At 36.3% G+C, this 27,445-nt stretch overlaps 1 protein-coding gene across 2 annotated transcripts in view; it reads right to left on the bottom strand.

Annotated features, from left to right (window-relative positions):
- The window catches only part of NTN1 (netrin 1), a 1,578,910-nt gene that overhangs the window by 505,165 nt on the left and 1,046,300 nt on the right, over positions 1-27,445 (bottom strand). For both annotated transcript variants that reach the window (XM_044085027.1, XM_044085026.1), the window contains exon 5: positions 25,459-25,512. In XM_044085027.1, coding sequence (XP_043940962.1) covers positions 25,459-25,512 — 54 coding nt within the window. The remainder of the gene's footprint in view (positions 1-25,458; positions 25,513-27,445) is intronic.

The following is a 27,445-nucleotide window of genomic DNA, read 5'->3' as shown; positions in this document are numbered from 1 at the left end:
ATAGACACCACAGTAGGTGGTATACAAGCATGCACAGAAGAGTGGACATTAACATAAGTGAATGTGTATTAGCTCACCTATAAAAGAGGTTGCATTGCCTAGGCAGCTGTGGGGGAGCACTACAGCATACATCCACAAACCCTGTCAGGCATTTAGAGTACATGTATACTGTACAATCTTGTGTGAAGACTTGCATCCCACCTCCACAAGATGATCCTACATGACTGCAGGGCCCACAGGATGATAGTCTACTACCTCCATCACTACCTATACTGAAATAGCCATCATCAGCATCAGCTGATCATTGTGTAGTAGTCTGTATATGTAGTTAATGTACTTTAAGCAATACTCCATGATAAACATATCTAAGTAAGCAGTAACATTCCCTCCATGGTGCACCCACATCCATGCCCCAGTGATTCCAAAAATGGAGTCATGTTTTACTAAGAGTAACAAACAGACATTATCTATTAATTCTTGTCATTGCTGTGAGGACCCTCTACTATCTCACGGCAGACCAAGGTCCTGGACCTCCTCCTTAGCATTGTGCTTAATGACATTAAATTCTAGAATGGCTGTACTCCAGCTTCCATGCCCACCAATGACATTTACATCCAAGACCACCTCAACCCACCTGTACTGCCTCAGCTCTTCATTGCCATCTTGACCCACAAGAAGGGTGACATCTGTGTAGTGTATATCAACAGTCACCTCAACCTCCTGCATGATAAAATTCATATTTGTTTTCTAGCCACTCACTGAACCACAGGTGACAAGACATAAAGTAATTGTTATAATGGCTAACTTCTTCCACACACAGCCAAACAAATATGCAGGCCAATAAGAAAAGCAGGTCTAAGAAATATACATGGTAGTAAATGAAATGCTTAGCCACATTCTTTCAATTTATTTATTTAATGAAATCTGCTATCCATAGTCACAGACTGGACCTATTTTAGCTACAGCCCCATTAATACAGCAGGATCACAACAAGAAATGGAGTTAAAGTTAAGGCTGATAGACAATGTTAAAATTACCAAACTGTGTTATGGGAATTCAAATCTAAAAATATTCACATATATAAAGCAACCAAATTGTGTGCAGCCTCATAAAACATTTTTACTTACAGTCATGGAAAATGCAACGCAGACCGGAGTTCCGCTGTGGCGACCCCTAACAAGGAAAAGCCGAAAGACACAACAACAACTCGCAGAACTGCTAGTTAAAATTCCGCACGTGAGTGCGGAATGTGTTTACATCTGTGTTGGCACATGCATGTGCGATGCCGGGTCTTCCTTAAAGGAGAATACTCTGGCACTGCGGATGTAAACACATTCTGCACTCGCGAGTGGAGAGATTTTATTTTTTAAAAGCTTTTTATTTTTTTCTGCCTTCAGGATGTGTGAGTTAACCAAAAGGGTGAGGCGCACGCCCCTGCGCCAAAGCCTAAATCCGCCACTGTAATCTATAGTGCAGTGACTAGTAATCTAAAGGGTTTCAGTGTGTTACGATGTTGACAGTAATTTGATGACTCAGTAAGATCAAGATGGTAGCCTTTCTCTTATCCCTTACTAGAAGACCTGTCATCATAACCAGGGAAGTGTTGGGTGGAATATCCTTTCCCGAGGCCAGAATGGAAGTTCTCATACAAGTGTTGGATTGCTTAGGTGGCCTTCACCTGTGAGGTAATCACCAAACCAAAACTCTCTTAAAGGGTAAGGATAGAAATGGGAAAGAATTAGTAAGCAGATTGATTTTTTTTAAAGAGAGACATAACCCATAAGTAAGATTGGAAAGAAGGCAGCACTTTTCTATTAAAAGACTATTCCTGCAAAGCAGTGTCTTCATAGCCTGCTAGGAGGCAGGGAGGATCTAAATTTAAATAGCAAAGAATGCAGGTTGTAGACAGTGTCTTTTACTTTATAAAATAAAGATAGAAGTGGCACCTCAAGCAGCCAGGGCTTCAGACAGCATCTGTATTCTCAATGTGGGAGGCATCAAAAACAAAAATAAAGTGAGCTACTCATGACAAAACCTTCATTCTGCCTATGGTGAGCTTACAAAATTCAGCCATTCAACAACAGATTGCCATCGAAAATGCATATGACGGCATCACTTAGTGTTTATAAGAATAAGGCTAGATAATTATGTAGAAATCAGAAAGTATATGCATGTGTTAAAGGATTCTACATTCTACGCTGGCCTTGTGGCCTAAATGTGGAATGATGCAAACTATGACAATATGAATACCATAACAAAATAAGAAATATTCTTGTGTTTTACTGTCTGTTGCATAGATGTAAATTCATACAGCTCACCCAACATTCTACAACATAACCCAATATGGATTGCGGTCAAAGGTATACTTTTGTGATACATGCATGCAAACTAATGAAATACATCCCTTTTCTTGAGGTATATAACTATAACGTATCCATCACTAATGGCTATCAGCCCATGAGGTAAAACTACATCCTGATGTACACCCTTGTGATGCATGGCAGTAGTTCAGAAGAGCACAAAACATCCAACTGACTGCAGCAGTAGTGTATCACAGCTTCTGTCATCAGCTTATATTTAAAGTGCATAGCTTTAGACCCATTAGGCACAGACACCTAATCCTTGAATAATTTTGTGGCACATGCATACAGACATACCGATCATGGTGCCCATCATGAAATGCATATGTCTGGTGCTTTTATGAAGACGTCTGCAACATGGGCACATTCAGGTACATACACTTATGGATCATGATGCAGACACATGAATCACAGCTCTCATTGTGAAGTATGAATTTTGGTCTTTGGTTGCATACCCAATACCCCTAGCCTAATGAGAATTCCTCTTAGATGCATGTAGACCCGTAGGATATCCCCACCATTATGGGATAACTATAACCACAGAGTTGTACACCTACAGGTGAAGATCCCTATTCTGAAGAACATACTGTATCTGTAGGATATAAATATGTATACAGAGAAACAGAATATAGTCATCTCACATGGCAGATTTACCTGTGGTGCAAGAATGCATATCCAAAGGTTTTTCTTTCTTCTGAGATACATACTTCTTTTGTATGTATACAGATCTACAGGGAGCTAGTAATTATGGTCTTTACATACTGATGCCTTTGTATTGGGGCATACATCTATACAATAGTAAAATAGACACATGATCTGTGAATACCATCTTGGAAAGCATGCATGTGGTGCATGAATGCAGACCCATACAACATGGGTTCATTCTCAGGTATTTAGAGGTATATAAACTTTAATGCATGGATGCAGATATGATCACAGATATGCCTGTGACACAGAGCTACAAATCCACTCAACACAACTCAATTTCTTGGGTAAACTCTTATGGAAATTGGCTACAAGCATTTCTTCTGCATCTGCACTATTCTAAATTACCCCACATTAGCAAATGCATTGAAGGAACAAGGCTATGTAGAAACTCTAAAGGAGTGTCACCTCAGACTACTAAGTAAGCCAGTTAGGCAACTATTTTTAAAGAACATATGAAATAAGTAAAAAGCAGCATTTAAAAATAGAGAAAGTGCAGCACTTGTTTAGTGTAAGGAAATGTTCCTTCACAGGAAATCCGGTAGACTCATACAGTAACCATCCTGAGGAACTTGAATAATCAAGGACAGTGGTTGAATTCAGCAATGCATTATACAGATGTTTGGACATTTAAAGAGGATACTGGGAAAGGATGGATGCTTCAGAATCCATAAAGCAAGACAGTGGTCACACTAAGTGGGACAAATAGTCCAAACTGGCCAACAAATGTTATGTTTCTGATATATTTAGAGCAGATGAGTTATGAAGTATGTTCTAAGATTTCTGATTTAGGCCCTGCTGATAAATGATAGGCAGCAGGTTGTAGCGTTCAATGCTTAGCAATGTTTTGAAAGGTATAATAAGCCTTCTCCTCTGCATGATGTGCAATGCATTTTTAGTGTACTAAGATCCTTGCTGTACCATGGCCATGTAGGTGTGACAAACTATCACATAGGAAGAGTCATTCATTCTCTGATTTCATGTATAATCCAGTCCTGGGTTGATGGGAAGAGGGAACTTATGCCAACATGCAGTGCATGCAAGGCAGAGAAACCAGTTCTGGGAAAGAAACTAGCATATCAGGATATATACATAATATTCAGTCATACTAAAAATAAACATCTGTGGAAATTTTGGAGAACTGTAAATTCACCTATGGCATATCTTTGCAATGTCATAAGAAATCAGGGCACCCAACAAAAACCTAAGCATTTATGATCAGACATGCAGATTCTGCGCAGAAGGTATTCCGGTATAGAACTGAACAAGAAATTTGGGTGCTATGGGGCAGAAATGCTAAGTGTTGCACCACATTTATTTCCTTAATTCTGATGCCCACTATTTTATAAACACTACTTTGTCTTATCAGCCAGAAGAACTAAGAAAAACATGCCGCTACATGACATGCTGGTTTTTTTGGCCTGTTCTATATAACATCATCTCAAAAGGCACAAAACAACCTTTTGCTTTTCTGTAAAATGTTTGTATGCATCTTTATGAAGAAGAACACTGTTTATACAAAAACAAAAGGTTGTTTTACACCCATTTATAAATAAAACCTTTTTTTAAACTGCTTCCGAACATGGAAAAGTAAATGTACTGAGCCATGTTTATGGCATGAATATTTATGGGCAGACAGGAGGCACTTACTTCACTTCGGATTTCAGCTCTAATTATGCTAGATTAGTGTACAGCAAGCAACTGTAAATTAGTTAATGTAATTGCCAGCCTGTTAAATTAACAGTTTGGCAATTACATAACTAATTTATAATTACCTACTTATTCTAGGATATGACAGCACCCTAATGTCCAATGCAAGTTAATTGTAATAAATGCAATGTTCATCTCATGGTGTGCATTTATTATTTATTATTCTGTTAAATAAATGATGATTTATTCTAATTTTGAGTGCTGAGTTCTTCATTTTTTGCTGGTCAATAGAAGTAATATACTGACATCTAGACCAGTCACAAGATTTTTAGAAAATCTCTTGCTTCAAAGTCCTTTATAGTACTATGATTAAGAACTTGTATTCAACAGGCACTGCTATTTGGAAAATGCTGCATTGTATCCAGAATGCAAGTTATAAACATTGTGCCATTCAGTGACAGTGTTTTTTTGGGAGAAAGTCTCTGTTTTCTTGCATAGTATAGTATCCACCTGCTGAAAAAATACAACAAAAAAGGGATGCAAAGTAATGCTAATAATTTGCCTTTGTGACTGCGGGTGCTTGCAACCCATGGTGGTCCTCTTTAGTGTTCCCTTGAGCCCTTTGAGTGGCCTTTGCCCTTCACCATTGTAAGCAGAATTACACTGCTCTCATTGTTCATACCAGCAGGATATTAAGTATTTGGAAGAATTTCAGCAACATATGGGAAAGAGGCTGTCTGCTGCTTAACTTTTCTTAATTTGCTGCTTAGAACAGGCAAAAATGCTTGCCTGCATTGCCCTTGTGGTGTGCTTCAGTTGTATTGGTAGAAACTGGACTGAATCTACTTCACGTGACTCTTGAGAAGTTGTCCTCCTTCCTTCAGTAATTTTATTAACACCAAACTGAATTCTTCATTGCATTATAAAGAGCATGCTGGAGGGAGTCTGCATCAGTTTGCTGGGAATCTACTTAACTGTGTTTGAATTCATAATGGATTTCTCAGGTTTTGCACATCTTGCTTCAAATAGACATAAAGCACCAGAACATATACCTCTTAAATGATTTTTAGGACAAAAGTTCATGTTTTGTTTTATAAATATTCCATGTTGTACATTGAAAGGCTTTGCCACACATTGTGTGTTACTATTATTTAAACAACTCTTCATGGCAAATAATAATGGATGATATTGTTACTATAGTAAAACAAGCTGTAAACACAAACCAACTCATTTTAAACATGCTTTGAGCTTCTAAGTTAATTATTAGCAGATGTTCTATGTTTTTGTCCTTTATTTCACATTTTAAGAGTAATTGTTCCATATTTAAGAAATTGACGGTTGAGAGCTATGTAGGTACAGTACCCATCTAGGGTCTACGTCGGATGATTGAGTTTTCAGAAACTTGAAATTCATATGGTTGAGACCATATGATTGAGTTTCCAAAAACTCAAACATAAAAAAAAAACAAAAAAAAAAAAAACACAAAAATCTACCTTTTTTACATTTTTTGCAAGGGAGGCAAGCCCCCATGCACCCCCACTCCTTGAAAATTATATACACCAACTCCAAGATCACACTACAGTGAGGAAATGGGTACATTTCCCAATCTGCACTGTACCGCAATGTCCATTCAAAAGCTTCAAGTTTTCAAACACTCGAGCATATGGTCTCGACCATATGAATTTCAAGTTTTTGAAAACTAGATCAGCTGATAGGGACCCCCTATCTAATCTATGCTTTCTTTCATGTTGGTATGGTATGAAGACACGAATCCCTGACTATCTCCCAGATGACTTGGGATGGGTGCATGTGAATGCTGAATGTCAGTAACAGTTGCCCTCAGAAATGAGAAAAATGAGCGTAAGAAGGGGAAATATGTATATTAATGCCAACGCAAGCCTGAAGAAGTAAACATGTACTAACTCCAGAATAAGTATGAGAAGGAGAATATATACTAACTGTGAGATTATAGTGTCTCTTGAGTATTCCACCTACTCCAAGGTACAGTGATCTTGGAGTTACTTAATATAAGTAGGACGGTTATGAGGGTAATCGGGAGTACAACACCCCACTACAAAAATGCTTAAAAGTGTAGATGTAATTTCAGAATTCACTGCTGTTCTGGTCAGATCACTTGGTTTACTTTTCAAAGTGTCAAGACCTGCAGCATCAGGTCTCACTCTCCTCATAGGAAACTGGTATGGAATAGAGAGACTAATGACCTGGATGCTGTAGGAGACAGTTGGGAGGCACCGGAGTTAATGGCGAATAGAAGAAGGTGGACTGTTTGCAAATCAGAATGTAGTGCTGTAGCTGTAAATCAGCATATGCATAGAATCATGCACTGCCCTGGGGGTGGTGTTTGTCAAGTTACTGGAGAGTGTTATTAACCATACTTCCCCAAAATGCCTGGATGATAACCTTTCTGCTTGTCATCTCTTTCTGCCACTATAAACTTAATGGTCTTGGTCTGGGACAGAGGAGTTATGTTTGGTTTCTGGATGGGAGGCTGACCATGATGGACAGCAGGGATTGCAATACAATGTGCCACTCAAGGTCTGCGCATGAAATATAATGCTTCTGCTAATGGTGTTCTAGTTACGCATGTATGTTGCACTGTCTAGTCATTGCAGAATATGTTTAATTGCCATTTAGAAACAACCAATCCTGCACAGTCCTTTGTCTAATATGCATAAGGAGACTATGGGCCTGATTCCAATTTACACTGACAGCAGGTCTTTTGGAATCTGGACCCCCTGTCTAGGCCTGTTTATAAATAAGTCTTATACTGAAGTAAGTCATTTACACTGATGACAACTAATTTGCATTGTGGTCATATAACTACTTTAATCATCTGTTTTTCTCTACTAAAACTTTATATTTCTATGAACTGGGTTAACTTAAAATCTTTAAACTGTAATAACTATATAAACATGTCTCACAAGCATCTAAAAAGCTTGTAAAACATTACATAATGACAGACAAAATTTGATAAGAATGCAATTATCTGGCAGATATTGTTTAAATATTAGCTTAAGTATTTTTTATTAAATTTTATAAAAATTGCAATCAATATACCCCAGCAAAATGAAAACATGAGAAAATGATAATCAATACCTTTTTCCTTCTAGAAATAACTGTGTGACACCATCTTGAATGTAATAGATTAGTGTATGGACCAAGTTGCTCACTCAACACACATTCATTCTCATATGCCTTTTCCAAGTTATAGGAGACATTTAATACAACACATATTTTATGCCATTTGAGTTGTATATACTGTATACAGCTATTTAAGTACAGCAGTATAGATAAATTATATGTTTTGTATTTTTTCTTAAATGTAATTGTTCTTACTCTATGTGTTATTAATTGTATGTATTTCTGAATATTATTTATGCATTTAAAAACTTTTATAAAACATGTTTGTATGAAAAAAGTAATTCAGTAAAGTCTGTTTTTAAGCCATTAACTCATGAGTGCACAGAATGTGAAATAAGCAGAATAATAATAAAAGGAAAGGCAAAGACAAATAAGGTATAATGATGAGGAGGTAGTATATTACTGGTATTCTATGTATGACATTTATTATTTTATTTATTTTATTTACATTTGTTGACCGGGAGTGTCCGACTGGACTTAGGTCCATTTTCAGCGGAGGCCCGGGGAGAAAAGCTCCACAGTTAAAATAAACAGACAGTAGTTACACTGGATTACATAGCGATTAACAATTCAACATAGCAATTACTTACAACATATTTACAGATGAAGAACATAGTACATCAGTAGACAACTAGAATCTTTATCTGTGAAGTACATAACATACATTAACAAATGTTACAATAAGAAGTTCCTGCTGTATAACAAGTACTAGGCTTATGAGCATCTGAGCTTGCTATAATCAAGGTAGTTAGTGGAGTGGAAAGAAAGGTAGTGGTTGGATGGGGTGGGTGATATTAAGAGTGGGACATATCCTCTTGTATAATAAAAGGCTGGTTATTCATAGCAGGCATCATTGGTTTTATAACACAGTGTAATGCACAGCTGACCCCACACACGTGAAAGGAATCATTGCTTTGCTGCAACTTGAGTATGTTGCACTACAGTTACATCATAAGAGTAGTATTTTCACTGAAAGAAATTCATTTTAAAAATGTTAGTTTCTGATGTGGTGCAGTGTCCACACTGATTCCAAGAGGTTGCTTGTACTTTATAGGTACCAAGTGACAGAGTATCTAATTATCATAAGCAACAAATGTTGTAACATACAGATAAATACGTTTTTTTTTTTCACAGCACATATAGTGCATTGTGTAAGAACTATATGTTGTAGTGAGTCAGTTGTCAAGGGTAATGTACAGCCCACCTGCCCCCTGGGAAAACTGATCAGGATGGCAGAATAATACTAGCCAGCAGTTTCAGAACAGATATGTGCTACAACATAAAAACATTATAATGTGTGGGAGTGCAGCACTGGTATTATGGTATGGCAAAATTAATTGTAGGAATATTTAAACAATGTAACTTTGGAAGACTTGAACCGAAGGGCATATTACAAGCATTTTGGGGAAGTATGCATTGCATAGATTTTTAGGTATTATATTGTAAACCTCACAAATATTCCATCAAAGGAGGGATAAAAAGGAGTGGGCAGAAAAGATCTCTTAAGAGTAGGAATGTCAATTTTTGGGTTTATTGCAGAAAGGAGGAAGGGAGGGCTTAACATAACTGGGATAAGTAAAGATGGGAGAACATCACAGAACACAGGAAAATCATAAGTAAATTCATTCATGATAAGTTTGTCTTAGTCATCTTGAAAGAAACAAAAGACTGAATGCATCTAGGAAAAGCATAGAAACTGGGGATAGGACTGAGACTGAAAAACTGGAAAACAACAGGGATGGAAGGCTGAGTCATGCATACCTCTCAAATGTCCAGATTTTCACAGAATTACAGATTTTTGCTTCACATTTTTTGGTTTGTTCCTTATAAAATTTGTGTTTTTTGGCAAATCACTGAGGATTATTAAACTCATTAAATAATGACATACGTTTGAGGTTCAGACTTCATATCCTTTATAAATAAGCATGCTATCACAGTCCTGTTATTCTAGAAACTTTCTAAGTTTATAAGAACAATGTTTAAAATCTATCCCTATTTTTGGGACCTTGTCCCCCCATTATTTTAGACTTTGTCCAGATTTCTTGCACTTAGAGGTTGAGAGGTATGGTTCAGTGCAGGGATTGTGATAAAAAGGACAATGTCAGAAATAAGTGAAGTAGTGAGTGCATTACTTCAGAATTGGTTCTAGCTACAGACACATTTCAGACCTATCTGAGGAAATACCAAAGATGATTAACCTCTTAATGGATGACACAAAGATAGTTGTAAGATTGATGGGGAGTACTCTAAATGGGTTTTGGTGCCAGAAAAGTATTGCCTACCACTGCCTTTGACATGTTCTTGAATGTCCTAGGTAACATTGAAGATAAAATCTAGTTTAGAATCACTAGGCTTTAAGGATTTTTGTGTGGTTCATTATAACATAAATTGTTAGACTAAAGCACATTGTTAGCGTCCTTCCTTACTACCCTCTTAGTGTACTTGTATACTATATTGCTTAAAAATGTTTTATCGCCTGAGTTTTGCATAATGCATTTTTCTTTTTGGTTTAGTCCTATAAGGTTCCTTTAGCCTTTGCCTTTCCACAAGAGCATTTGTTGATACATTTACTATAAATATTACTTCTTGGCCACAAAAAATGAGCAGGACATTTGTTGTACTTTGGCATCCAGGCTGTCTTTAATGACCATGGAGCAGAATTGCAGTGACATGTTTCTATGGATGACCGCTAAAAAAGATAATGCTGGGGGCTAACACCCACCTGCAGTAATATTCCATTTATATGATGAACACCTCATGATCCTGTTATTGAAATATCTGATATTATATGGAACATACTCACACAGCTGTACTTTTTCAGTCCATATAGACAAACTGGAAAATATTTCCTGACATTATGAGAGTCTTATTTAAAAAGCTTTAAGATAATATTTAGGTATGGCATACAGAACAACGGGCTCTGCAGCTGTAGCATCAAGTTACCCACTCAGCTTTTTCTTTGTTTAACATTGATCTTTGTTTACCTTATTTCTCTATTTTATTCTTTTTGTATTCTTTGTGCTTATCCTTCCTCTTCATTGCTAGATATATTGCTTATTCCTCTTTTATTTAACTTGCTTACCCCTTTAGTCAACTTTACTTCATTTATTTGCTTATATGCCTCCTCTCCGCAGTTTGTATATAAGAACTCTGTCTTCTTCAGTATCCCCAAGTTGACCCCTATCATCTTTGGCTTAAATCTTCTCCTTCCTTATTTTACTTCTTTTCATTTCTGTCTATCCACCCTTCCATCATCATGGTACTATATATACAAAAAATATGTGTGCTTGCTGCTTATGTCTAATCTGCAATATCATTCAGTAATACAAATATATTCTACTGGCCATTGTTTACTTTAAAAATGTATTTTATTCTAATTGCTATATTTATTTTATTTATTTATTCTTTGTTAACTGGGGTAGAACAGTGGTCCAGATGGATCACTTTCAGGCTCAAGTGATCACATCCAGTAAATACAACTAACAGTACTTAACAATGGTAATAATATCAAAAATATCATAGGTGAAACGAATTAGAAGATTTAGTACAGTATTAAATTACGAGAAAAAAATAAAGAGGTGTAGACATGCAATAAAAATCAGATGTTTGCAACAGAGGTTTATTGCATGGGTAGTGGGGAGTGAGCTGAGAGTGAAGGAGGGAGTGTTGAGTTAGGGGCAAATGGGGGGTGGTGAGGGAGAGGGAAGATAGTGGGTTATGGAGGGTGTGTATTAGGAATGGGAGAGTTGGTTGGGGCTATTATACTATACACAGCTTTGTATACTAGACAACTTGTCTTTGAAGTCTGGAAATTGCTGTGTATGCATCACTCTTCCCTTTAGGGTGTATTTATCTCCACTGATTATCAGAGTGTACAGCAAATACTGAATTATCTTTTATGACTTAAACTATGCATCTCACTCAGATGTCGTGAACTTTACCTATTGCTTACTATTTTTGCTATCTACTGAATGAGTAAGGTAACTGCATAATAGTATTTATACATTCATTATCTCATTCCACTACAGTTTGTATTTCTGTTTCTTTTTTTTACTGCAAGTTGGCACGCATATATTAGCTCATTTTGTCGCTATTTTGTCTTGTTATGCTATTGCTTTGCCTTTTCCTGTATGTCTGATAAGGTTTATCATTGTAATCAACCACATGCATCTTGTGTTTCTGCACTTCTTTTGCAGCACTTTACATTTACTTATTTTATGGACCTTTTTTCCATCATTCCCAATCATGAATATGCACTGAAAGAACTGGACACAGTCTGTAGGCAAATGGACCAGATTCAATAACACCTACACTAAGTGTACACAGTCTGTATTCAAGAACATCCCTGCTACATTTTTTGTGCTTTCTGGTCACTCAGAAAGATTATACTATTATTGGGAGCTAATTAGTATGCACTTCATGAAAATCTCCTTAACACATAAAAATATGACTGTAAATAACTCCATGTTGTGTTTGCTAAAGGAATTTTGTACTTCACCTGTTACACCTAAACATATGGTTTGTTACCCATTAAATATTATTATTAGTTATCGTAACTTTATATTCATGCACTCTAAGTATAGGGAATGGAATTTTATTGTATTCCCTATAATGTATACTCAGGGTATGCTTATGTCATCTACTTCTGAAGGAGCTCATTTAGCTATAGATAATGATCTAAAGTACTGGTATCAGCTGATATCTGATAATAAAGTTAAAAATCTAGATTTCTTAAAACAAGAATTTGATCTAAGAGAAACTTGCTGGTTAGAGGTTCAGATCTTTAGTCAACATCTCATTGATAGAATAGATCTAATGTCTATAACAGTTAAAGAATCTATTCCAAAACTGATTGATTACTTGATATTAAATTTACAGCATAAAGTTTCTGATAAAGGTAAACTTTCATATATACATAAAATTATCAGACAAGAAACTTTTACAGTGTAGATTCATACTGGAATTATTTCACCTCTATTAATGGGGACCCACCAACTCAACAAGATAAACAATATATATTGGAATCTGCTTATAGAACTACATCTTCCATTGTCTGGAGACTTTATACATGGAAATTTTTACATAGATCTTTTATACACCTTTGATGATGAATAAAATAAATAATAAAGATAATCTATGTAAGAGATGTAATGTAGAAATTAATGCTGACTGGGCTCATATGTTTTATGACTGTATGAAGTTGAAAGAATACTGGAAGTCAATTAATGAATTTTTGCAGGCTCTTTTTACAGATAATTTCATTATTTCTAAGTCTCTTATATTATTCAACACACCTGTACCTCAATGTGTTAAAAAGATTAAGCTTCCCTTGTTATGGTCTATCCTAGCAGTGGCCAGGAAAATAATAAGTAGAAATTGGATTTCAGATACACCTCCTTCGTTCAATGAATTTAAAAATGTTATGAATATAATGTGCCATATGGAAATAAGCACAATTAGAATGAGAACAACTAGAAAAACATCATATTATATTGTATGGGATAATTTACAAAATTTGTTAAAAAATTCTAATTTCAATAGCACGGTATTTTAGTTTAATTAATTGATCTGATTGTAGTGGATGTCTTTGTAAATACTTTAGTTGTTTTGTTGAATATTATAATAATACCTATTTTTAATTACTTGTATAAAATTGTTATGATATTTCTCTTATATGTTAAAACAATAAACCTGTTTTGAAAAAAAAAAGAAAGATTATACTAAGTGTACATGTAGTCTACACTTTGTAGTAGCATTTATGAATACCCCTCAGTATCTAAAACTGCAAGAAAATCAGTAGGAAAACTAAAAGTAGGAGGAAGAAGGTGTGCATTATGCTTTTGTGTCTGTTTACTCAGAACAGTGTACACTTAGTATTTATTGAATCCCATGGAATGTTTAATTAGAAATGTAAACTTATTGCTCTGTCAGATGAGCTGGGCTTGTTTCACAGAAGGTGAATGAAACCCTTAGAAGTTTTTTGCAACTAATCCTGGTTTTCACTTTCACTTTTACTGCTAGCTGTATTCAAAGCATTTACTTAATAACATTTTATCTTTCATGCCGGCCATCAAAATAAATTGCTTAGAATGTCTGACTTTATAATCTGTATTTTAGTTTGCTGAACAAGTGATCTGGCAATTTTTTGTGTCTGTTCTCACACATTAGCTTAGAACATTTTCAGGAAGGGCACCCTGGCCTCTTACTGGGGTGAGAACTCTGTGTAAGACAGAGAGTGCATCTCTGGGGCCAGCTGTATATCAATATAATACATGTATTCATCACTGGACTTTGAGATAAATACAACTATGATTTATTTAGAAGTGTATCATACTGCAGGCAATTTTATGGATGATGACAACAATGAAAGAGCTGAGGACCAAGATTAAAAAGAATGTTTTGTATTTGTGGTACAAGCTCAGTTTGATGATAAAGCATCACGTGATCTTATACAGTTTTTCAATTGTGTGGGTCATTTTGAGACGTATAAGTCCATAGCAAAAAGAGATGTCAACAAAGCTGAGATACTTAACAGTTGTTTAAATAACTTGATTTTAACCAAATAAGGTTTACTAGTGATTTAAAAGCAGGTAAAAAGCACACATGTGGGCATTTGAGATACCAAACAATTAATTAATTTGCATTTGTTTAAAATTAAAATGAAAGCCATGTTCCTTCTTCTTGTGCAGGTACTGTGCCTTGTTTGGCTAGTTTTGTCATGTACTTTGCTATGCCAATATTGCCCCCTCACCTCTCAGACTTAATTATTGTAAGTATGGGAATGCTACAGATTTGGATAAATTATAAGTGTCATGCTTTCTGTTTAGAAATAATGTCCATTACCTCATACTTGAAAACCCTGTGATACTTTCACAGAAAGAATAAGAAGCCATTTCCAGATTACAGTGGTTTACAGATAGACAGCTGCTGAAAGCAATGAGCTATAGGCATGGCATGCAGGGCAGTGACTGTTGATTGATGTCAACAGTCTGATTTGAGAAGAATACTCATGAAGGAAGTGGTGGCCAAAAGCTCAGTTATGAGGCTGACGTGTTAGGTAATAAATCATTTCCCATCACAGGTGCCACTTGTACTGTTATTTGCCTACATAGTGAATTACACAGGGGGATGTGCAGTCCGGGAGTGTTCTATAGACAGACAAATAGAAAGAAACACATACACACACACACACACACACACACACACACACACACACACACACACACACACACACACACACCTAAATATGAACAAACACAAACACACGCACACACACATAAACATATACATATACACACACATACACATACACACACAAACATCACATCAGTGTCAGTGGTGGAACAGGTAATACACTCATTTCTGGTACACAGATAGATGGATTGCTGACACTGCAGTGCAAAATAAGGGAGGGGGCTACACTTCTGAGTGTGTCATCTTTTGGATGAGATGTTAAACTGAGACCCCCATCTGCCTGTGGTAGTGGATACAAAAGATCTCACAGTACCTATCAAAAAGACTAGGGGAAGTTCCCTGATGCCCAGGCAAAATTTCCCTTAGTAGTATAAATACCACTTCAGGACCACCCTGAAAAGAGACTAGTAGTCCTAGTGGGACTAATCTGGTTAAAAAACAGATAAAATAAAGAAGGGTCTAAGGGGATATTGTGTATGCTTATATGTCTGAACAACAGGACAAAGTTATGAATCAGTAGGTGCAGTGGTAGCGTTGTCGCCTCACAGCAAGAGGTTCTCCTGTTCGATTCTCGGCTGGAGTGCCTTCTGTGTGGAGTCTGCCTGTCATCCCCATGGACGAGTGGTGTTCGAAAGACATGCGTGAATGGGTGTGCCTTTGTTGACGGTTGGGCGTCGGGCTGGCACCTCAGCACCATAAAAATCTACTGCCAATCATTAGCGGACCGGAGTTCCGCTGTGGTGACCCCTAACCGGGAAAAGCTGAAAGAAGAACTCAACTGATTACATAGAAGCAGATAAGTGCTTTTTGTAATATGAGTGTAGTACATTTTTTTCAAGACAAAGCAGATACATTTTGAGGGACTGGGGTTCAAGAAGAGACAAATGACCCTACAATAGTTGAAAATTTGATTTGCTGACATTAGAGTACTGCCAATCAGATGTAGGGAAAGTAAAATAAAACAGCAAAACATTTTTAATGTGGATGTGTTGCCATGTCTCTTATGCCAATCTTGTCCCCTCATCCCTCAGATTTAATTATTCTAAATATGGGGATCCCAGTTGTCAGTAAAAGAAAAATTTCCAGCTGCAGTTACTGTGATTGTAACCATGATTGAAAAATCTGCTATGCACTAACCATGACTGAAAAAAAATGTACTTATATTGCAATAAACGCATCAAACTAGGAAACCTTGCTGAATTGTTTAAACACTTATCTCAGTCAGCAGTCAGCTATTGAAAAGGGAAGCTCACTCTTGTTTAAAAATTGCTGCTTTTGTGGAAGGCAAGTCAAGTTGTGTGGTTCTATATGTGTTAGAGAGGTTTGTTGGGTCCATGAAGATAGGGTCTGGAAGGTAGTGAACTCAGAAGAAGGTAGATGGATTTTTTTTAAATATGTATAAATGCTGCTCTTACAGCTTCATAAAATTAGCTTAATTTAGTTCAGAAGCTGAAACTAAAAGATTGTATGTCAACCGTTTTGTACACTGAGGTAACTCCAATGTGGAAACTTGATTTAGGGAGAATCTACAGTACTTGGACATGCAGGTATTTTTCGTATTAAAACTAGCATGTTTTGTGAACAGACATTATAATTACCTTCTAAAGCACTGGCAGACTGAATACATATCAGTGCTCATAAGTATTTTTAAACTGGAGAGGGTGGCGGGACTGGGCACCATTATGCCACAGAAAATGGATTGAATATGAGGACTGGGAAAGTACACAGGGAAGAAGTTGGAAGATTACTGCCCAACCCCCACCCAGCTTCCACAGGATCCTGCTCCAATGGCTGCTCCACCTGTACCCAGTCAACCCATTTGTTACATGCAAGTGGGATCTGGAGATCCCCTGACTAGGTGGGTGTCCCATTCACTGGTGCCTCAGAAGCTCAATCAGCCAAGCCATTCCCTTACACTAATAGTTGGGTGATAGTGAGCAAGCTAGCATGCAGGCCCTGTGGAAGCAGCTTTCCTTCCCTCACAGTTGCTCATGATAGATGCCTAGATAGGAGAGCAGTGTGTTCATTTCCATGCACACTTACCTCCACCATCTCAGTGGTGGGCACGCACCACTAGCAGTAGATGCTTGCCTGGTTTCCTTTGTGAGTGACTGCCTACCTTCCAGTAAGTGTCACCAATATGGCAGGCTAAGCTGCCTTCCTTCCCCCAGAATTGGTGATCTAGTATTGGCTGCTCAAACCCACCCTCCTTCACCCATCCCCCAGGCCATTGTGGCACTAATTGAAAGCAGGTCACCTGGATCTTGTGAGGGCTTCATCCTTCTATGTCATGGGGTCATGCTGTAGGGTTACTTTTTGTTTTGAATAAGAACATACACATCCCAACTGAGTAAACCAGAGAATACACCATGTTAGGGATGACTGATTGCTACTAGCTAAAAAAAAAATTGGGTTTGTACTGGAAAGTGGGGCCACTCCTGTCATTTTAAGTATATATTTTGAATTTGCAAGCATAATTTCAGCTATTCAGCTGTGTCAAAATGGCACCCGACCAATCTGTCCTTGATGTATGGCAGTGAAATTTGTAAAACATTGGCTAGAGTAAAGGACATAATGTAGTTAGAAATGGTGTTCACTCAGAGGAAGGATGGCTGCTAGTGATCCTAAGGATCTGCATTTTTCACAATATTTATGTAAGTAACATTATAGGACTCTAAATGTGCATTCCTAGACTTGGATAAAGCATATGACAAGGTTCAGAAAGCTGATTTGGACAGTCCTGCAATTGTTCAAAGTCTAGAAAACATTAGTAGAATTAGTGCAGGATATGTAAAAGGACTGAATGCAAGTATGAACAGTACAGAGAGTATTCTGACTCACAGAAGGGCTCCCAATAGAGGTGCGTGAGCATCAGGGTTCAGCCCAGAGAACACTGCTGATGGACAGCATTAGCAAGCAAGCTGGAGGAGACAAAGCAACAAAGTGGCCATTTGTAGACAATCTAGCATTAGGAGTGGACTCTGAACAAGAGCTTCGGGAAATGATAGGAGAATGCAAAGGAATGCAAAACTGAAGGTACACTGGACACAATTTTGCACAACTAAGACAGTTGTCAAGGTATCAAATGAGGAAATCATAAGAAGCTGGAAAATGAAATAGGAGGGAAAATAGTGGAAAGGGTTAACATTTTCAATTATCTGGAATTGGTGGTTGAGGAGAAGGGAAGTCGGAAACAGGAGGTCAAAGCTAGTCTTATGGGGGCTGCAGCAAAGTGGCACAGACTGTCAGGAGTAGTGTATGGCAGAAGAATGACAAATAAGCTGAAAAGTAAGGTGTAGAAAATAGTTGTATGTCCAGTTCTGCTGTATGGTACAGAAACCTGGGCAGTGAAGGCTGAGGAACCAGAGGTGATGGAGATGGTGGTAAGATATGTACTGTGGGACAGATGAAACATGAGGACATCAGGGCAAGAGCCCAAGTAGCTCTAATTGTAGGAAAGGTCAGAGATAACAAATTATGATGGTGCAGGTGTATGTGCAGGAAAGCATAAGGCAATCCACTGAAGAATATTTGGGACACACGGAAAGAAGGCAAGAGGAAACAAAGGCACCCAGCAAAGAGAGTCATGGATTTTGTAAGAGGAAACCTGAGACAGTTGCAGAAGGTAGGAGAATGACATCAAATCAACAGGTGGCGACAGTTGGGCGACACCCTGACCCCATGTAGAAAATGGGAAAAAGAGGGTTGCCGATGACGATGATGATGATGTCCTTGAAGGAGGCTTGTAATGAAAACTTTCACCCTCATCTAATCAAAATTAACATTTTGTTTAAATGAAGCCTAAGCACTGGAATGGACTATAGACAATATTACAAACCACAAATTTAAAAACAGTTTTGAGTAAAATATTATCTCAGTGAAACCGTTACAAGCCATAAAATATTGAGTGATATAATAATAACATATTCCGTACTGCAAACAGTTACAATTATGTCAACATTATTAACTAGATAACACATGAATAAAGTGGAATAATGAAAATACATTGCATTTAACATTTCAAGAATGTAGACTTTTAATCTAGCTGGTAGTCGTTTACACTGAGCTCAGATCGTCAGGGTTCAGGCCCATTGTGTTGCAGCTGCAGTCAGAAAGTCCTTCTACTTTGTATAACTGATAGCCAAGGGCATATCATCCAGATCTAGAGAAGTCATTACTTTATATTAAGCATGGATTAGACCAATCACTGACTTCAACACCAGCTATGGCATGTACCATCCCTTTTTTAGTTTCTTACAGACTATCAATGAGCAATCTGTGCTTCACCTACTATACTACTAGAGGCCTGTTGCACTTGATCTCCTGCATCTTTGCAAGTACAATAGATCCACAAGAAACAGTCTCAATGACCAAAATCTTCAAAAGACTGCAGTGGAGAGATAGATTAATTATGCAGCACCTCTCCCATCTCTGGAATAAACGTCCGCTGCATGTTAAGCAGTGTGACACATTATCATCCTTCAAACAGAACAGGGATGACTGGATGGGTACCCACAAATCTGATAGAGACTAACTGGGCCAGCCATCTTTGAGAGAAGGGGTAAAGCCTGAGGAAGGTATTGACAAGGCAGTAATTTTTATGAGACTGAATTGCCTTGCACTTCTTATAAATCCTATGAGCACTTCTTGCAAGTAAAATAGTAAGGGGGACTAACAGTACATGGAAGCGGTAAGTACTAAACAAGATGTGAACACAGAATTAAATATTTTTGAAATAGTCTCACTACTAAAAGTCCAAAGATCAAAAGACATTCACTCTAAACAATATCAATAGAATAGTTGATTTTTATTTAATAGAATTGGTAGGTCAGTCATTTAAAATTATTTCATTAAGTATAAAAATGCTAACTTCTACCTGTTATAAAATCTGCTTTGCAATTATGAGCCTCAGATCACATTATATCAAATGTTACTTAATGAACAAATACTTCAAATAAAAATGTACTTAAAATGAAGAGTGTGTTACAGCAGTAATACTAAAAAAGATAGAAAGGTGCGGAAAGAAACCAGGCAGGACTGGTGGAATAATCTAAAATACAACAAATTGAAATCAATGCAGAAGAATGAACATGGAAAATAATAACACAGAAAAGGTTTACAACTAGATGGGAAGCAATAAGAATAACAATGCTAGAAAGGGACTTTGAGGTAATTATATCTGATGTTCTCAGTGATGACGTGACAAAGATGCATCAGGATGGGGACTAGTAGTAGATAATTAAAGTTGTTTCCCTTTCTTTATTCAGAGTTGGTAACATCCCACAAACTTCTCTTTGCAAAGACATGGATGAGATAGAGGCAACTCACAGAAAGACAACACAAATGGTGCCTTATCTTCAGCATGTGCACAATAAGAGAGTACAGATGAAGTTAATGGGTACCGTTCTGAAGAAAGGAGCCAAAGATATGACTAAGTACATGATGCTGGTACATGCTCAGCTGACATGAAAGTTTTTTTATCACTGAAGGGGTAATATGTGATTGGAATAGCCTTTCTGATGAGGGTGTACAGACACAAATAGTAAAATGACTTTACAGCAAGAGACAGACACATGGCTTAAGAAGTGTGAAGTTTTGTGACTGAGCAGAGCTCATATACTATGCAGCCTTTATGTGCTTTCAAAAATATATGCTTGGCAGCCATGTTATTGGTCTCGTCAATTACTCAACCGTGTGTACTGTGTGATGAAAAACTCAAGAGATAGCAATCATTATTTCTTTTGTTACAATTTATCCTCACAATAAAGGCAGCGGTTAAATTTCCTTTTTTTATGTTCTCTGAATAGGATAAGGTTGTCTGAATACATGAGTAAGGCTTAATAATACAGGGCGGACATGCAATATTTAATAGTATAGGTTCTGGTAAGGCTTAATAATACAGGGCAGACACGCAATATTTAATAGTATAGGTTCTGGTAAGGCTTAATAATACAGGGCAGACATGCAATATTTAATAGTATAGGTTCTGGTAAGGGTTAATAATACAGGGCAGACATGCAATAGTTAATAGTATAGGTTCTGGTAAGGCTTAATAATACAGGGCAGACATGCAATATTTAATAGTATAGGTTCTGGTAAGGCTTAATAATACAGGGCAGACATGCAATATTTAATAGTATAGGTTCTGGTAAGGGTTAATAATACAGGGCAGACATGCAATATTGAATAGTATAGGTTCTGGTAAGGGTTATTAATACAGGGCAGACATGCAATATTTAATAGTATAGGTTCTGGTAAGGGTTAATAATACAGGGCAGACATGCAATAGTTAATAGTATAGGTTCTGGTAAGGCTTAATAATACAGGGCAGACATGCAATATTTAATAGTATAGGTTCTGGTAAGGGTTAATAATACAGGGCAGACATGCAATATTTAATAGTATAGGTTCTGGTAAGGGTTAATAATACAGGGCAGACATGCAATAGTTAATAGTATAGGTTCTGGTAAGGGTTAATAATACAGGGCAGACATGCAATAGTTAATAGTATAGGTTCTGGTAAGGGTTAATAATACAGGGCAGACATGCAATAGTTAATAGTATAGGTTCTGGTAAGGGTTAATAATACAGGGCAGACATGCAATATTTAATAGTATAGGTTCTGGTAAGGGTTAATAATACAGGGCAGACATGCAATAGTTAATAGTATAGGTTCTGGTAAGGGTTAATAATACAGGGCAGACATGCAATATTTAATAGTATAGGTTCTGGTAAGGGTTAATAATACAGGGCAGACATGCAATATTTAATAGTATAGGTTCTGGTATGGGTTAATAATAGAGGGCAGACATGCAATAGTTAATAGTATAGGTTCTGGTAAGGGCTAATAATACAGGGCAGACATGCAATATTTAATAGTATAAGTTCTGGTAAGGGTTAATAATACAGGGCAGACATGCAATATTTAATAGTATAAGTTCTGGTAAGGGTTAATAATACAGGGCAGACATGCAATATTTAATAGTATAGGTTCTGGTAAGGGTTAATAATACAGGTCAGACATGCAATATTTAATAGTATAGGTTCTGGTAAGGGTTAATAATACAGGTCAGACATGCAATATTTAATAGTATAGGTTCTGGTAAGGGTTAATAATACAGGGCAGACATGCAATATTTAATAGTATAGGTTCTGGTAAGGGTTAATAATACAGGGCAGACATGCAATATTTAATAGTATAGGTTCTGGTAAGGGTTAATAATACAGGGCAGACATGCAATAGTTAATAGTATAGGTTCTGGTAAAGGTTAATAATACAGGGCAGACATGCAATATTTAATAGTATAGGTTCTGGTAAGGGTTAATAATACAGGGCAGACATGCAATAGTTAATAGTATAGATTCTGGTAAGGCTTAATAATACAGGGCAGACATGCAATATTTAATAGTATAGGTTCTGGTAAGGGTTAATAATACAGGGCAGACATGCAATATTTAATAGTATAGGTTCTGGTAAGGCTTAATAATACAGGGCAGACATGCAATAGTTAATAGTATAGGTTCTGGTAAGGGTTAATAATACAGGGCAGACATGCAATATTTAATAGTAAAGGTTCTGGTAAGGGTTAATAATACAGGGCAGACATGCAATAGATAATAGTATAGGTTCTGGTAAGGCTTAATAATACAGGGCAGACATGCAATATTTAATAGTATAGGTTCTGGTAAGGCTTAATAATACAGGGCAGACATGCAATATTTAATAGTATAGGTTCTGGTAAGGCTTAATAATACAGGGCAGACATGCAATATTTAATAGTATAGGTTCTGGTAAGGCTTAATAATACAGGGCAGACACGCAATATTTAATAGTATAGGTCCTGGTAAGGGTTAATAATACAGGGCAGACACGCAATATTTAATAGTATAGGTTCTGGTAAGGGTTAATAATACAGGGCAGACATGCAATAGTTAATAGTATAGGTTCTGGTAAGGGTTAATAATACAGGGCAGACATGCAATAGTTAATAGTATAGGTTCTGGTAAGGGTTAATAATACAGGGCATACATGCAATATTTAATATATATTCTGTTTCAATTATTCACATCTATTCCTAAATTTTTAGAATATTGATATAAATATATCATATTGTTTTGGCTGGCTGCATGTACTTTTAAGTAGTACTATTTATTTCATTTAAAGTTATTTCATGGTGTTTTAATATAATAGATGCTTAATAGCTACTGGTTTTATTTACTTTGTATTGCATTTTAAATGACATTACATGCTGACTTTACTTTTCAGCTACAATTTCTTGTACCTTACTGTTTGGAAGATAAACTGGTCTAAGTATTCAAGATCATGCTGACAGCAGTCAAAATAAACATACATTGCTTGTCTTGCAATAACCTTTGTTCCTGTGCTTGCTTCTTCTAACTCATGGGACAATAAAGAAGGTAAGGCATATACTACATACAGTTGGAAAGCAATGTATATATTGCTCATTTCTGAAAGCAGCAGATTAAGACTAAAACAGGTGCTAACTTAAAAACAAAATAAGGTTAGATGACTGTGGTGTAATAAATTACATTATCTAGTAAACATGTCTGAAAATTGCAGAAGAGTGAGGAAGAAGTACATTTCTAAAAGTGTTAATTATAACTCTTTTATTCATTTAAATATCTTGATACCTGTTACTCAAAATGAGATCTGGTATATTTCCACCCTGGGATTTTGCCTGTGTATTCCACTTGCAGGGACTGACACACCAGCAATGTAAAGCTGGATTACTAGCTTTGTTCTGCTGTCTGAAATTACAACATAAATGCTATTAGACTTGTAAGCTAGCTGTATTCCTAGGAATCTAATGAGAAGTGAAGCCTGCTGAAGAATAGTTTTGTTCTTGAACCACAAACGTCATTTCTGACATTGATAAACTTATTTTGAAACTTTTAAGCTTATAGCTGCAGTTTACTGGCTTTGCAGAAGTTGAAATGTGTTGGGTATTTCTTCGTGAAATCTGCATCGATTTCACCAGGCTTGAACCTGGTCTTTCATTTAGGACAGTCCTTAAGGGTGAACGTTTGTCGTGCTTGTGTGCATTTGCCAGATCTGTTACTTCTTTCTTTCTTTTTTTTTTACTTCAGTTCTAAAGTGTTGAGTATACTAACAATAGTACACAAGCTCTTTAATCTTGGGGTTCATTCAGCTGCAGATGGCCAAATGTAGTTCAAAATATGCAGTATTCACATTTCATGAGCTTTTCAGTTGTGGTTATTTGGTGTAAATGTAAATGTTTAACAGTGTGATATCTTTAAAATTCATCACTAGCTGGAGATAAAGTTATTTCCTACATTGCTCCATAAAGCTTACAATTTCTCTGGTACAAAAAACATTGTATCCATCTGTACTATGTATGTGTACTCCTGGGAACAACTGGGGATTAAGCCATAACTATTTTCTCACATGCGCATTAGGTAAATCATTTAGTTTAGTTTTAACTAAGTATATTTTTCAGAACAGTTTAGGAATGAATAGCATCCTGTTCAAAAAAAAAAAAAAACAATTTGGCAGCTATGCTAAGGAGGTGTCTAATAATAATGATATATCACAACTACAAATAGAGGTATTATACACAATGATTTTCTGCTGTTACTGCTTTGTCCTACAATTTGCATTATGATACACAAAGTCTTCATTATATGCAGAGTTTTTAGCTATAAGGAGAGACAAATAAAGCAATAAAAAAGCAACAAATGAATACAGCATATAACAAGCTACAGCCACTGATGTAAAGAACTTTGGCATTTCAAAATAACCACAGTAGTACAGTCATGACACAAGAGAACACAGTCCTAATAAAATTATGAATAAAACTGTGTTGATTTCCCTGGGTGGTCAGACCTACTCTTAGCAAAATACAGCTTCCAGTGTGGGCTAATGGTTCTAGTTCATCAGAGATGGTTTATTACCCACTGACATTCCTCACACATGCTAATGTAAGTGCCTCACCAGTAGACAGAGTAATGAAGTGATTGTAGCTGAACAACCACTTCAGTCATAAACATATCATTTTATATTTGTCCCAGTGGCTGAAGGCCTAAGAGATCAGTTGTTCTATGACCTTTAATTTGATGAATCAGTGCTTAGATAATTGTTTTGATGAAATTGGCAACATCTTCTCATTGCTTATACTTATGTGGGGAGGTAAGTAGCTTGCCTGCCTGCTTTACATCAGTCACTGACTGACAAATGTCCATCTATCAGAAGACATAAGTCTGAAATAATAAAATAATGAAATAAATCATTTTTGCAAACACAGCCCACTTGTCAGCTTGTTTTTAAAGTCATATGTAGGAGGAGTAGACTTTTACAGCTGGTTGACGGTTGCTAACATCAAAGAAGATAAACAGACAGATGACATACCTGAGTATTCTTCCATGCTGCTGGCTGGTGTAGTAGGCGGAGCAGAGGGTATCTCTATGAAAGCAGAAGTGAGAGCAAAGCCGTATAAGAACCAGTTTTAGAAATCACAATAAATTCAACCATTCAAAACAACTTATTGTGCAAAAAAGTAACATCTGTTATTTATAAATAAAAACTCTACAAATTGATTTCTAATTAACTTATTTACTCAGCCAACAAAATGGATAAACTTGTATTTTTAAGCCAGATATCTCTTCTACAGCCTTTAGACAAGATCCTAATACAGGACAATTATCTTGCTTTTTATTGAGGTTACACAATGACAGACCTTTTGACATGCAGAAGATAATGCCAAATTTCCCAAATGCTTTTCATTAACCACCAGTTCATATTCTTTCACAGCATGACAAAGATATACTATGATATATAAATGCAACTTTTTCTAAATAAACATTACAGGCAGTTATTTGTGTCACTCCTGGTTTATGTATAACCAAAATCTGTTTGATTATATTTGAAAGTTTTCCAGCTTAAATAAAAGATAAATGTGTGAACCAGTGAATGCATCATGGACAACAATATGCTTAAAGAATTTTAGGCACACATAGTTTTAAACAATAATGCATATCTGCTTGGTTCCAAGGACTTTACATCACCATGTGTATTAATACTGAAAAGAAAACGTGCAGATATTTGCGTGTAGTATATGAATATTATGGGCTCAATTCCAAAAGACTTGCACTCAGCATAACTAACCACTTATACTGACACCAGTTTTTTGTAATCTGGCCCCCAGTGTAAGCCTGTTTTTTTATATGCTTTACATCAAAGTAAGTCACTTACATTGAGAGCAAGTCTTTTAGAACCAGGGCAGACTTACACCTAATAACACAACGAGGCTGATGTAGTGACACTTGGGTGGCTTGAATAGTAGAGACAGTCTCAAACACACTTGTAGAACCTTCTTAAGTAACTAGGTCAGCTAGCAATGCTAACTTGTGAGTTCAAAAACTGTACAGACTAGCAAGGAAGTTGCAAGTTTACCAACACTTAATAGTTTCTTAGAAACTTCATAAACAATGCCATGAACTCCAGTCTAAATTCAAAAATCACTTATATTAAAAAAACAAAAACATGAGTACGGTTTAACACCTTCTTCAGAACCATTGCTAACAAATTGTAAACTCCATTATATATTAAAATAAGTTACAAAATGACCGATCGTTAGTCACCATCAATTAAGCAGTAAAAGTAAAAAATATACAAAGTTAAAAAGTTTTAATAGTTTTAATACATCACAGACACAAAAATCATTAACCTAAAATTTGTACAAAAAACTTGGTGCATAAAATTCATATTAAAATCCAATGGAAAACATTATGTGAATAAATAAAAATAAATAAAAAGGCACAAGTTAGCATTGCTAGCTGACCTCATTCCTTAAGAACATTCTACAAGTGTGTTTGAGACTGTCACTATTTAAGCCACCCAAGTGTTATTACGTGAGCCTCATTGTGTTATTTCATGTTTTTTTTTTTGGCTGCGCGGTCAGAAGATGGTTTCCTCTTCTTTTAGACTTATATCAAGAACATCTCTTTTGGAATTTGGTCCTGTGTCCAGCTTATACAATACAAAGATATACATATATATATTTATATATATATATATATATATATATATATATATATATATATATATATATATATATGTATATATATATATATATATATATATATATATATATATATATATGGGTCTATGCTTTTCATCGAATACCACGTATTCAAAAAAGAGCAGTAGACTGCTCAGTTACGCGAAAATGCACTTATTCGAAAGTGCACTTTCGCAAACTCAGCTTCTACAAATGGATCGCACCACAGTGGAGGACAGCAGGAAAATATGCTATGTCCTCCACTGTGGTGCGATAGTTACAGACCTTAAGGTTAGGGAGCGGGTCATGGGAAGGGGATAGCCCTACTAGCTATCC

This window comes from Protopterus annectens, chromosome 10.part0 (assembly GCF_019279795.1).
Source record: "Protopterus annectens isolate FY-2018-M chromosome 10.part0, PAN1.0, whole genome shotgun sequence".
Lineage (NCBI taxonomy): Eukaryota > Metazoa > Chordata > Ceratodontiformes > Protopteridae > Protopterus > Protopterus annectens.
The sequence above is the reverse complement of the archived record's forward strand: the minus strand, read 5'-3'. Positions and strand labels throughout refer to the sequence as shown.